The sequence below is a fragment of the Equus quagga genome, chromosome 2, assembly GCF_021613505.1.
Source record: "Equus quagga isolate Etosha38 chromosome 2, UCLA_HA_Equagga_1.0, whole genome shotgun sequence".
NCBI classification, from domain to species: Eukaryota; Metazoa; Chordata; class Mammalia; order Perissodactyla; family Equidae; genus Equus; species Equus quagga.
The window spans coordinates 90,937,146-90,950,412 of record NC_060268.1 but is presented as its reverse complement, the minus strand read 5'-3'; the positions used below and the strand labels follow the sequence as shown (position 1 = coordinate 90,950,412).

The window sequence follows — 13,267 nt, the reverse complement described above, 5'->3', positions numbered from 1 at the left end:
TGCATCTCCTTGCTGGTCCAGAAAGAGAATCATGTTCTCCCTAGTGATCCAGGCATTCAGACTTATCACGTGCCCTTTAATTTAAGAGTTTTGCATCAGCTAATGCCCTTCCTTGTCCCCCTGATGAGATAACCCCATCTAGAGGGGAGGTGACTCACTCTAAGTCACAAGGAAAATCAGTGGAGAAGGAAGGCCTTGAACTTGAGTCTTTCCCCATCAGGCATTCTTCATCACCAACCTGAGTGCTCCTGGAGAGCAGACACGATCTTATTCATCTCTGCATTGACAGCACTCAGCCCCCAGCCAGACATGGAGCAGGTGCTTATTAAGGATTTTGTTGAATTTATGGAATAAAGCTGGTCTCAAGATGGGCTTTGAGCAGATCTTGGAGACAGCTGACCACCTACTCCCAGGAAGAGTAAACTTTCCTTCCTTCCCTCCTTCCCTCCCTCCTTCCATCCATCCATCCACCCATCCTCCAATCCTTCCTCTAATCATTCAACAGGTATTTTTGCACCAGACTCAGTTGTAGGTACTGCGTATACAGCAATGAACCAAATAGGCAATGTCTCTGACCTCAGTGGAGCTTAATTTTTTTGTTTGGAGACAGATAATAAACAAACAAGCAAATAAATATTTGAATTGATGCTGAGTGGTGACAAATACTAGAAAGAAGAAGGGAGTGGGCAGTGTTATGGCAGAGGTTGGTGGTGGCTTTTTTATAAGGAGTGGTCAGAGAAGATCGTATTATTGAGGGAGCCAGTCTAGCAGATATGTTATGGGTAAGAACTCTGTAGGAAGAAGGGACCACAAGTGCAAAGGTCCTGAGGCAGGAGCATGCTGGTCATCCTAGTGAACTTGACAGACAATAAGGTCAGTGTGGCTGAAGAAGAGGAGGGGAGGGTGAGGTGGGAGAGGAGGTCAGAGAGATAATACAGAGTGACGTGGATCACACAGGCCTTTGACTGTGACTTCCAGTGAGATGGGAAGCCACAGGAGGGCTTTCAAAAGAGCACTCCAAGCTGACGTATTTTAAAGGGTCTCTTTGCCAGGTGAGTTAGGTGGGGTGGATTTCTTTTTTTAAATGAGCTTGTTAGTTTAAAAACTAAATGAACTCATGGACTTACATAGAGATTGTTTTACTTCTTTTGAGACCTTGCTAAACCTCTTCTCTCTTTAATCCCCAAAGAGCAGGTGGGGGCCCCCTTGGCCTCACAGCCCTAGAGCTGGGGAGGGAGCTGGGCTGTCTTCAGTTCAGGAGTCCCCTTCCCTCTCTTCTTGCCCACAGGAGGTTGGAGCAGAACTTCTTCAACTGCAGCTGTGACATCCGCTGGATGCAGCTGTGGCAGGAGCAGGGCGAGGCCAGGCTGAACAGCCAGAACCTCTACTGCGTCGGGGCCGACGGCTCCCAGCTCCCTCTCTTCCGCATGAACATCAGTCAGTGTGGTGAGTGAGCTGCCCAGCCCCAGCAGCCTCCAGGAGGCATGCCTGACATAAGAGATGGGGCTGTGCATTAGCCAGGAGAGCCGGGGTCTTTGTTTCTCTACCGCCCCCCCAGCCTTGAACTCTCCACTGGCTGCGGGTCTGGCTCACCTTTTGCCTCCTTGCTCACTCTTGTCCTTATGTGAGCCAGTCGTGGGAAGGTTGGTTCTAGGAATACAGAAGGGGGTTAACTGTGCCCCTTCTCATCAGACAGATTCCTTTCTTTCTGTGCGTTGCTTATCAACCAGTCCTGAAGGAGCATATCTCCAGGTGTGGTCTCTGGACCTCCTGGATCGGGAGTATCTAAGGCACTTTTAGAAAAGCAGATTCGTGCACCCAACCACAGACTTACAAGAATGTCTTTCACAGACTTTCTGGGAATGTCTGGGGATGGGTTCCACAGGTCTGAATTTCTAGCAAGTTCCCCATGGGTATCTGAAGCAGGACAAATTTTTGGGAACAAGTGCCCAAAATGGAAGGTGCCATGTGACTTTATTGCTGGACCTGCATGCCTTGAGCAACTGCCCCACCCCCACCCACTCCCTGCCACGTAGGAGAGTCCAACTGCACGGGCTTAAATTCTGAGTTCTGACATCTGCTGGGAGGTGGTATGAAGCTTCTTGGACGTGGGAGCCTTCTGAGAGCTCAAGCAGGTTGTATTGGAGTCTTTATTGGGCAAAGCAAGAAGGGCCACCATGGACAAAGTTTTGGTAGTAAGCGTTTGCCTATCTTTGCACCCGCCCTGTCCTCCCTCCCAGACCTTCCTGAGATCAGTGTGAGCCATGTCAACCTGACTGTACGAGAGGGTGACAATGCTGTCATCACTTGCAACGGCTCTGGATCGCCCCTGCCTGATGTGGACTGGATAGTCACTGGATTGCAGTCCATCAACACCCACCAGGTAGGTGTCCTAGGGTCCGGTCCCATCAGGAGGTTGGAGAGCCATCACCTCTTAGTCTTAATGAGCTAAATCATGAATTGAAGAAAGAGATGTGAGAATAAGGGCGAAGGAAAGGGAAAGTCTGTGGTCCTATCTCTACAGGAAGAACCATGTAGACTCGGATTCCCTCCAGCTGCAATATTTTCTAGCCATCTTATTAAACATGCTACTAAACTTCTCTGTGCCTTAGTTTCCCCATCTGTAAAATGGGTATAATGCTATCATTCGCCCTATAGGGTAAAAGTGAGGATCACCTGAACTGTTGACTGTGGGGAGCCTGGAACTTGGTTGGTGTCAGTCCCTGGAAAGGCCTCCTTCGCCTTCTACTCGGCTTTCCTTATTCCTAAAGGTGTTTGGGGGTTAGGTGGGGGAGCCGCCCTTGTAGAAACTGTTTGATTGTTGTCTTTTTATTGGGGTTTTAGACAAATCTGAACTGGACCAATGTACACGCCATCAACCTGACCCTGGTAAATGTGACGAGTGAGGACAATGGCTTCACCCTGACGTGCATTGCAGAGAACGTGGTGGGCATGAGCAATGCCAGTGTTGCCCTCACCGTCCACTGTGAGTGGTTGCCATTGTGGAGGGTGGCTGTGCACCAAGGGGATGCTGGTGCAGGAGGCCGAGAGGAGGCTGAGCCAGAGCAGTGGGCCTGGTCTACTAGGAGCGGCAGAAAGACTCCTGTAGGGCAGGGCTAAGCAAGGCAGTCCTTGACTAGTAAGCCCAGAAAGGGTGTTCCTGATCCTCAGAAGATGGTGTGCCTCTAACACAACCATGTGTTCAGGATGCAACTATGTTGGCCCAAGTCTGCCTTTTGGTAAACCCGTAACAGGTCAAGAGAGGGAACCCTCCAGTTATACATCTGGGCAGCCTGGGTGAAGATAGACATCTCTTCTCCTCTTTCAGGGTGCTGGTGGGGGGCCCTTTGATTCCCTCAGTCTTTTCAGAGCTGGGTGGGGAAGAATTGGGATTCCTGGAAGGCTGGACACTCTGTGTCCTGGGCTTCATCTGGCCTCTCCCTCGGCAGACCCCCCGCGTGTGGTGAGCCTGGAGGAGCCCGAGCTGCGCCTGGAGCACTGCATCGAGTTCGTGGTGCGTGGCAACCCACCGCCCACACTGCACTGGCTACACAACGGGCAGCCGCTGCGGGAGTCCAAGATCATCCACGTGGAGTACTACCAGGAGGGGGAGGTTTCCGAGGGCTGCCTGCTCTTCAACAAGCCCACCCACTACAACAACGGCAACTACACCCTCATTGCCAAAAACCCGCTGGGCACGGCCAACCAGACCATCAACGGCCACTTCCTCAAGGAGCCCTTTCCAGGTGAGGGCAGTCCGCTCCCGGGTGCACTGATTCCTTCTAGGAGCTTGGGGGCATGGGGTGTGGTAGCTTGAGAGGAGAAGCAGCGTCAACATTAACACTGTTATTGTGGGGAACCAAACACACGTTGGAGCATATTCAGCCACCACTAGCGTTTTGTGTAAATTAGATAAAGTCTCTGTTTTCCAATTGCTATCACAACACAAACCAAGACCACCTCAGAAATACACAGATGTGCATATAAGGGCATACTGTGTTATGGTAGAGAAATCAGGGACTTGAGAGTTGGACAAGAATGATGGACAATCTTGACCGGGACCTTTATTTATTGGGAGACTGTGGGCCTGAAAGTTTGCTTTTTTGAGGCTTAATTCCCTTATCTGTGAAAGGGACATGACTGTACCACTCCCTTAAGAATCTTGTGGCTTTTAAATGACTTAGGTGTATAAAGCACATGTCACAGGGTTTGGCATGTAATGATGGTTCCATGACCTGCCATTGCAGGGGGCTTTGGGGTCCATCCTGTTCAGCCCTACATTTAACACGTGTGAACTGAATGAACCTCTTTCTGCTTGCTGGTCGGTAGCAAGAAGTGGCTCGAATCTAGGCACCCAGGGGCGTGTCTCCCTTCCTGTCTTGCTCCTGGTGAGCTGATGGAGTGGTGACTGATGTTCTCAGCCTGTGATGGTACCAACGTCAAGTGGCGCAGGGGTAGCCTTTGGAGTAATGAAAAAACTTTGTTTGACGGGATTTTAAGAGGAGATTCTGTCTTTCTCTGTCTGGGCCAGAATATTTCAAATACCTTCCTGAAGTTGAAGGAGAAGAAAACACCAAAAGAGCTTAGTGAAAATGGTGGCAGAATGTCTTGGTAGATTCAGCCATTGACAAGTTCCTGTCAGTGAGGGCCTGGATCTTTGATGACCTTGGTGATTTCTGCTAGAAGCAGAGTGGATGACCTCTTGGCCTTCAATCCCCAGATCTCAGGGGTTCTGAGGACATAAAGGGGGAGTGTAAAGACAGATATGACACAGAGACACTCACACAGAAAGGAGGGCAGTGTGAGCTGGTGCTAAGCAGCATCTGCTTGTGTGAAGGCAGCTTCACAGCCTAGACGACCAGGGGGTGGCACCTCCAGGAGAACTTCTTTATCTTAGTGCAAGGAAACTCGAATTAGAAGCTCCAAGAGTGAAATTCTGGAAAAATCAGGCTGCACGTGAAGCTAAATTCCTGCCACTGAGGTCCAGGGGATGATGGGGGCATCATTCACAAGAGGATCGAGAGCTGCTGATGTTTGAGACCCTCACAATGCCCTGTGGTCCAGCATTTCCAACGTCATCCCCAGGATGCCCAATAAAAGGCCTCAGGACACTTCCCACTGTGGGCCGTGTGGGGCTCTTGTGGGGAACTAGGAGACTCCTGGCCACACTGTGGATGTAGAGATTTGCTCTCACAGCCCACAAAGTCAGGCTAGGCTTTGTTGGCATAAAGGGCTGGAGTGGCCCTTCGCCCTGCCTGTGCCCACCTAGTGATTTGAGAATGACTTCTGTTTCTTAAAGAGGAGGGTCCAGACCTCTCAGTGAGTGAGGAGTGGAGCCCCCTGAAGCAATGCTTCTGTTTCCAAAGGGAGGCTCCTGGGGCCTGGAGGGAGTCGGGAGCCATAGAATGCTCAGGAGGGAGGATGAGCCACTCTAGGATACTCCCCACAGAGCATGTCCTGAGAGCCATGGGGCAGCAGGAGTGGGGGGCTGTGTGGTAGGTGCAGCTTTTTCTGCATCTGCCCTGCCATATAGACACCTCCTCTGTTCCCACGAGCACAGTAGCTCCTTCTCATAGTCTCTGGATACACTCCTCACCTTATCAACGCTTTGTAGGCCAGCGGTTCTCGAAGGGTGGTCCCCGGACCAGCAGCATCTGCATTACTTGGGCATGTGTTAGAACTCAAATCCCCAAACCGCACCCAGGCCACTGAGTCAGAAACTCTGGGGTGGGGCCCAGCGGTCTGTGTTTTAACAAGCCCCCAGGAGACGCAGGTGCTCCCTGGTTTGCCATCTGCGGCCCTGGCATTTGGTGGCCTCTGGCCTCAGAAGGCATGAGGGAGGGTGGAGTCACAGCAGAGCCTGAAGTGGAACAGCTCACCTGAAGTCGTTTGCTCAGACCCATCTACACCCGGCTGGGGTCACCCTGGCGAAGGTTTGCTTGTTTATAAAGGAATCAATGGATGATGAAAAGGCAGTGACAGGGAAAAGGGGCCGGTCGTGTCAAGTGACAAAATGTCTAAATGTTCAGGAGAGTAAATTATCTAGGAGAGCAGGCAGTAAACCTCTCTCCTCCTGAGCCTTGGAGATAAAGGCGATCTGGATTCCTGCTCTTCTCCTCTGATGTGGGGGTGGGGGACATCGTATTGATCATAGGTACCCCTCTCTGGCTCCCGGGCAGCAGAACATAGAGGTTAAGAATAAGCTTTCTGAAATCAGACAGACTGAGGTGCAAATCTCATCTGTGGCACTACCAGATGGGTGGCCTGGGCTCCTGGAATGGGGCTCAGTACCTGGTTGGCACACAGCAAAGGACAATCACTCTCTGTGCCTCTGGTTCTCCATCTGTGAAATGGGAGTGATCACAAGAGCTCCTGCCTAAACCGCCATGAGGATTCCACGAAGTGATGTGTGCCAAGGGTTTAGTTCTGTGCCTTCAAAGCTTCAGCAGCTGTTGGCTGTTAGGTCCTAGGATTCCTTGGGTGGAGAGAGATGCGTTCAGGAGTTCTAGAGCCAGGCATCAAGATCTGCTCAAGCTGGTAAGCTCTAAGTCTCGGGGCGGTTTCGTCTGGGGTAGTGGTTGTGCAGCCACATTGCCAGGTTCAGATTCTCTCTCAGTCGCTCGTCAGCCTCTGTGCTCTCAGGCAAATCACTCAATCCCCTGTTTCTACCTCAAAGGTGTGGTACAGATTACTTCACATACAATGGATTAATCCACCTACAGTATTTACAACCATGTTTGGCATGGAGTAAGCACAGAATTACTGTTTGTTTTTAATTTTTTTTTAAAGAATATCCAAGGGTGACTGGAAGGGGATCTGTTTTGGGGGGAAAACAGAGATCTGAAGATGGGGGTCTCCTTTCCTCCTGTTCATGGGCCTGAGACCCCTGGGAGAGATTTGATTAGAATGAATATATTTAAGGGAGCAGCCTGCAAACGCAGAGGCTTCCTTCAGTAAGGATTTTCTCAGGGTAGGACCTTAAAATGAAAATGTTCTAGAAAATGTGCATGCTGTACAAATGTTGGTATTTTCTTCTCCATTTCCAGAGAAATGCTAGAACATTTAGCGTGGCATTCAGCCTTGGTGTAGGAGGCCCCTGGAAGGATTGATTAGGGAGATTTGTTCTAGAAGCATGAAGCTGAATCCTCTTTAGTGTTCTAGGACCTCAGAGGGCCTGTCAGAAGGGATCTGAGCGTGAGAGTGGGAAGCTATGAGGAATTAGGGATCCGAGTGTCAGGAGGGGAGGGGCAGGGGTGGCTGAGGACCGTGTCAAGGTGGGAGGTGTCCTGGAAGCCTCTAGTCTGCGGGAGAGTGTGGAGCTGGGGACCCTTAGATGATGATGTGATAGAAGGAGGAATGTTGCCAAGGGGTGTGTGTGTGTGTAACAAATATCTGGGAAGACTTGCCAAAATATTTAGGAATAAGTGAGCTGCCATAGCTCTGGAGCAGCCTTCCCCCTCCCTCCTCACGTCTAAAGCCAGGGCACCTCTTCTCATCATCACTTCTCGGTCCTCCTCTCTCTGTTGGACACAAGCTGCTGTCTCTCTCTCTTCTCCCTTCTCTGGACCCCACTGGATTTTCCCATAGGGCCCTTCTGGGGGAGTTTGGGGACTGGAGGAGACCGTTGTCTCCATTGCCCAGTCCTGGTTCATGTACAGATAGCGCCTTGGCATACTGGTCCAGTGGTCCTCCCAGCCTACTGGTGGAGGTCAGAGGTGGGGATGATTCCTGGGTACCACCCTCTTCCAGTGCGAACGTCTGAGTCCCCCGCACGGGTTAGAGAGGACCCTGAGTTCTTCCTGTCCCAGGGCTCATGGGCTTCCTGGATGCGTCTGGGTTTGCAGGCTCTGGCACAGGAGCTAAGCATGCATGCAGACTAGGAGATTACAGGGTTCACAGACTCGGCCAAAGCATTTGGCAGATGTGAGAATATTCTCTAATAAATGGGAGCCTTATGAGAAATATGCAAATCAGTGTAAACTACGAATCGATCTGGCACCTCTCTTTTCTCGGGCTCTGAAGCCAAGGCTAGAACTCCCTCTCTGCCATCTTCCCCCCAAATCAGGCATTTGTTCACCTGAAGTTTAGAAGAGGGTGGTGGCATGAAAGGCCCGCTCAGGAATTTAGAGAACGCTCTGCTGCTGTCCCCCAAAACAACGCAAAATGGACAAAAACAAGCAGCCTATCAACAGTGCATTTACTGTAAACAGGACTTGCTCTGAAGTCCTGTACATGATGCTTTCACAGACAGCATCCTTTTCCCCACAGATGGAGAAGAATATTTTCTGCTTCCTACTTCACAGAGCTGTGATTATGATGACTGTGGGGGCTCAGCCAAGGGCCTGGTCAACGGGAGACCCAGAATGAATGAAGAAATGAATGAATGGATGGTTCTTACTTTTCAGGGTGTGGTAGGCTTGTGGCAGGAAAAGGTGTAGTATAATGCGGTGATTCTCAAGGGGACCAGCAGCATCAGCATCAGCTGAAAGCTGCTTAGAAATATCAATTCTCATGACCCACCTTGGACGTCCTGAATCAGAAACTCTGGGGTGAGGACCGATACCCTATGTGTTGTTTTATTTTTAATTTTTAAAGATTTCATTTTGAAATAGTTTGTGATTTATATGAAAAAGTGACAAAACAGTATAAAGAAGTCCTCATACCCTTCACCTCGACATAACCACAATACAATGATTGAAATCAGGCTGTTAACATTGATACGGCACTATCATTGCACCTACAGGCTTTATTTAAATCGTTTCGGTTGTCCCACTGCTGTGCTTTCCTTCTCTAGGATCCAGCCCAGGGCTGTACATTGCAGTTAGCTACTGCGTCACTTTGGTCTCTGTAAATCTGGGACAGTTCCTCAGCCTGTCTTTGTTTTTCACGATCTGTGCACTTTCTAAGAATATTCACTAGTTATTTTGTAGACTGTCCTACAATTTGAGTTTGCCTGGTGTTTTCTCATGATTAAATTCCAGTTATGCCTTTTGGGCAAGAACTCCACAGAAGTGGTGCTGGGCCCTTTCAGGACATCTTATCAGGGGACACTTGATGTCCTTACATCTCGTTACTGGTGATGTTAACTTTATCGCTTGCTCAGGCTGGTGTCTGCCAGCTTTCTCCACTGCAAAGTGATTATTTTTCTCTTTGTGATTAATAAGTATAATGTTTTGAAACTTTGTAAATATCTTGTTTCTTATTCCATCACACATTAATTTTAGCATTCATTGATAATTCTTGTCTGAAACAATGATTACTGTGGTATTTGTCAATGGCGACTTTTCTATTTCCCTCATTCCTTCTACATTTATTAATTGAAATTCTACTGTAAGGAAGAGCTTTCTCTTCTCCCATTTATTTACTAAATTACTTATTTATATTGGTGTGGACTCATGGATATTATTTTTTTTTGGTCCTATGGCTTGTAATCCATGTGTTAGTTTGCTAAGGCTGCCATAAGAAAGGACCAGAAACGAGGTGGCTTAAACAACAGAATTCTATTTTCTATCTGGAGGTTAGAAGTCTGAGATCAAGGTGTGGGCAGGGTTGGTTCCTTCTGAGCCCTCTCTCCTTGGTTTGTAGGTGGTCGTCTGCTCCCTGTGTCTCCACGTGGTCATCTCTGTGTGTGTGTGTGTGTGTGTGTGTGGCTTAATCTCCTCTTTTTATAAGAACACCAGTCATATTCAATTAGTGCCCACCCTAATGACTTCATTTTAACTTAATTACCTCTTTAAAGACCCTATGCCACATACGGTCATATTCTAAACTACTGGGGGTTAGGACTTCAACATATGAATTTTGTGCAGATCTAATTCAGCCCGTAACAATCCATGACTATCATTTCATTATTTATTTTGTTGCCCAAACTGTCCCACATTTGGCCATTGGAAACTCTTTCACGTTGGCTCCTGTGTCCTTTCTCCATGCCCCCATTAATTTTTGAGCACTTTCTTACTTTCTAGTACCACAAGATGGTCCAGGCACATCTTGTACTTTCTTTGCCACAGCCTGAAATTATACATTTCTCCAAGGAGCCCTCGTTTCTTTTATTGGAGAAGGGTAGTGATCACCCTCTAGATGATTCCGGTGCATGCTAAAGTTTGAGGATCTCTGACAGAGTGGATAAGAGCCAGACTTGGGTTTGAGTCCAGCTCTATCCCTTCTTAGACGAGTGAGATTTGATTAGTTACTTAATCTCTATGAGCCTGTTTCCTTATCTGTTAAATGGGGCTTGTGCTACCTACCTCCTAGGATGGCTGTAAGGATTGAGTGATGTATTCGCTAGAGCATTTAGCACAGCCCCTGGATCATAATCACTGTCTAATAATGCCAAGCTTTCATTATTAGGTGACCCATTTCTAGAGCCAAAGATCAAATGTCACATTTTCATCTGGGGGCTGAGCAGGTTCTGGAGGAATTCCCAAGAAACATGTCAATGACTTACTAGAATAAACTCTACATATGGATCTGAGGAATTTTGTCTTGAGATCATAGCTGGCATTTTCAAGAAAGGTCTGGGGAAGCCTACGCTGAAACATCTCTTCTTGACTCTAATGTCCCACCAAGATGCCCAGAAGTCTGGGTACCCAGAGAAGGGAGGACTGTGGGACAGACATGGCGTCTAGGTTTAATCCCCCATCTCAGTTTGGTTTCTAGTCCCCAGGTGGGCCAGGCCGTCTCCCTTGAAATCAGCAGCTTCATGTCTTATTTATTCTTCATTTGGAAGACCACTTCCTGAAGAGGTAGTATAGCGTGAGGGTGGGGCAACAGGCCAAGGATTTTAGTTTTCACTTGCTGGGGTACCAGGGGATCCTGATCAGTGGGGGATGTCGTTAGGAAGATACAGTGCATCTGTCCTGGGTTTTATTACATTTGTTAATTGTCTCTTTGTCTTTTTTGCAGAGAGCACGGATAACTTTGTCTCTAGTAAGTTTGCTTTACCTTTTGCTTTGAAACTGATTTATTCTGATACTTTTGGTAACTTTGGGATCCAAATAGCCCTCTTTCATATGCCAGCACCATCCCCAGACCCACAGCAGCTGAGAGCATCTGAGTGAACTATGAAAGGAACTGGAGAGTAGAAATTCTCCTTGGGTGGCCGCTCTGGGCCTCAGTTTCCCCCAGGGAGCTTTCTAGGGTCTGACCATGTGGTGAGTCTTCTTTCCTGGATGGAAAGGGGTCATGTCAGGAAGGATGTGGAGTTTCACATGCCCTGGTAGGCTCTTGTTTGATCATCTCAGTTGTTTGTGAGGAGAGAATGTGGAGTCTCCATGCTTGCTAATATTTCTCACCTGCTCCAAGGCCCACAGAATTTGGCTTGGACTCACCTCATCTAGAGCTGTGATTTACGAGGTCTCCTGATAGGCTCGTGTGTCCTCAAATGGGATTATTGAGGCTCAGTTTATAAGCAGTTTGGGGCTAGGCAGTTTGGAGCTAGACAATGCCAAAAGGATTTTGATGGCTTGCTCACGGGCTGTGGGAAAACCCAAAACCCATATTTATTCCTTTTCTTTTCTCCCTCATGAGAAGATCATAGCAGTAGTTGCTGCCGTTTCTACCCCCTGTGTGGCCTGAAATAGTAGACAGTCCTGTTTAGGGGACCCCTTGCTGTTTGGCACCGATGTAAATATCACCTGTGATTCCTTTATTTTTCCTCAGTCCTAGAGGACTTGTCATCTCACAGAATGTCCTTCCAGAGAATTCTGAATTGGGGCCATCTCTCACTAAGGAGGTGATTTTAGATGGAGGACAAACTGATACTTGCCTTTCCATCCAGGTTTTGCTGGGAAAAGCTGGTGTTTTCTGGTCAGATGAAATTGCTGCTTAACTTGAGCTGCCATTGTGTTCTGAAATCCACGTTAGGGAATGGACAGTGAGTTGTTTATGGGGCCACGGGCCTCCCGGACTCACTGATGTGTGAAGAGGGAAAGAGGAAAGAGCTGGAAACAGGCAATGGAGTGCTCACAACAGAGAGTAGCAGAGCATCAGCAACAGCTGCCATCACCAACAAAATGTGCTGAATCCAGACCCTGGCCGGGATCCCAAAGCATTTTTCTCCTCTTTTCTATCCAGTAGCTCATGGCCCATGTTGCCCAGGTGTCATGATTTACTCTAGGATGGGATAGGAAGATGGGAATGAAAGTCCTTTATTCCTTCTGAAGCCTGCCCTTGGGCTGTCAGCACTGGCTGGGCGGCTGGACAGGGACCTGGTCTCTGGGGACCCCTGCAAAGTGGGTGGGGGTGGGGGGTCAGGCAGTAAGAGTCTGGCTTTAAAGGAATGTTCTCCAGCAAGAACTCTTGAGGGGGCATGGGAGTCAGAGGGGGACTGTGGCTGAGCCTCCCGTAGCCAGAAAACTAACCACCTTCCTCCTTCTCTGTTTGGTTTTCAGTCTACGAAAGCCCCACACCTCCTATCACTGTGACCCACAAGCCAGAAGAAGACACTTTTGGGGTGAGTCCCTTCTTGGTCAAGAGGAAGGTGTTTACTGCTGCAGTCATTTTCAGACTTCCTTTGAGTAGCTAACTTTCCCAAATACTGCCTTACTTGGAACCCCAGTAAGAAGCCGTGATGAATGACCTCTTTTCAGGTGGTTGAAACCTTCCTTGTTTGATGAGAATAATTCATTGTTTGAAGAAGTCTTTGAGGATCTGCTCCCAGCCTTAGGGTCTGGAAGAGAACAGTCTGAAAATCCCCACTCTGGTGTGCACCTGGCTGGGCCTGATTCAAAGCGGTGTCTAATTGTACCATCCTTTTACAAAAGTCCAAGTTATCTGGAGCATCTCCTTGGGTGGGCTTTTCAAGCTGCCTCCCCCTGCCTGGCTCTCAGAGCCTGAGATTTCTCTGGGGAGGGGAGCAAGGGGGTCTTTTTAGAGACCAGATCTCCTAGAAGCTCCTGGATAAGAATATTATATAAAGAGTTTCAATGTGAAGAAGCAGAATTTGCTTGCTAATTAAAACAACAAAACAACATATAGAAGCCTTTCTAGGCTTTCTCTTGCATCTCTTGGGATGGCCCCCAGAGGAGAGGGGCTCAGAACACTGAATCACAGAACTTTCTCTAATCAAGCTGGGTAATTTATTTTTTTAATGTTCTTAGGGTCTCATAAATGACTTTTTCTAAAGACTTCACTCAGTGGCAAAGTTCTGAGAGGGCTACAGTTGCCCCTGCAGTAGGACTGTTCTAACTTGGGCACACACGTTACCTTGTCTGGCTCTCCGGTTATCTGTGACTGTTCTCGACTTTCTGTGTTTGCCTCTTCATAG

The 13,267-nt window shown here is 48.4% G+C and overlaps 1 protein-coding gene across 6 annotated transcripts in view; it reads left to right on the top strand.

Moving 5' to 3' along the window:
• The window catches only part of NTRK3 (neurotrophic receptor tyrosine kinase 3), a 382,792-nt gene that overhangs the window by 112,806 nt on the left and 256,719 nt on the right, over positions 1 to 13,267 (top strand). For 5 of the 6 annotated variants that reach the window (XM_046654146.1, XM_046654145.1, XM_046654143.1 and 2 more), the window contains 6 exons: positions 1,289 to 1,446; positions 2,241 to 2,383; positions 2,845 to 2,986; positions 3,450 to 3,746; positions 10,906 to 10,929; positions 12,393 to 12,454. In XM_046654146.1, coding sequence (XP_046510102.1) covers positions 1,289 to 1,446; positions 2,241 to 2,383; positions 2,845 to 2,986; positions 3,450 to 3,746; positions 10,906 to 10,929; positions 12,393 to 12,454 — 826 coding nt within the window. Of the gene's footprint in view, positions 1 to 227; positions 319 to 1,288; positions 1,447 to 2,240; positions 2,384 to 2,844; positions 2,987 to 3,449; positions 3,747 to 10,905; positions 10,930 to 12,392; positions 12,455 to 13,267 lie in introns of those variants that run through there. The other variant, XM_046654148.1, reaches the window with a different exon arrangement.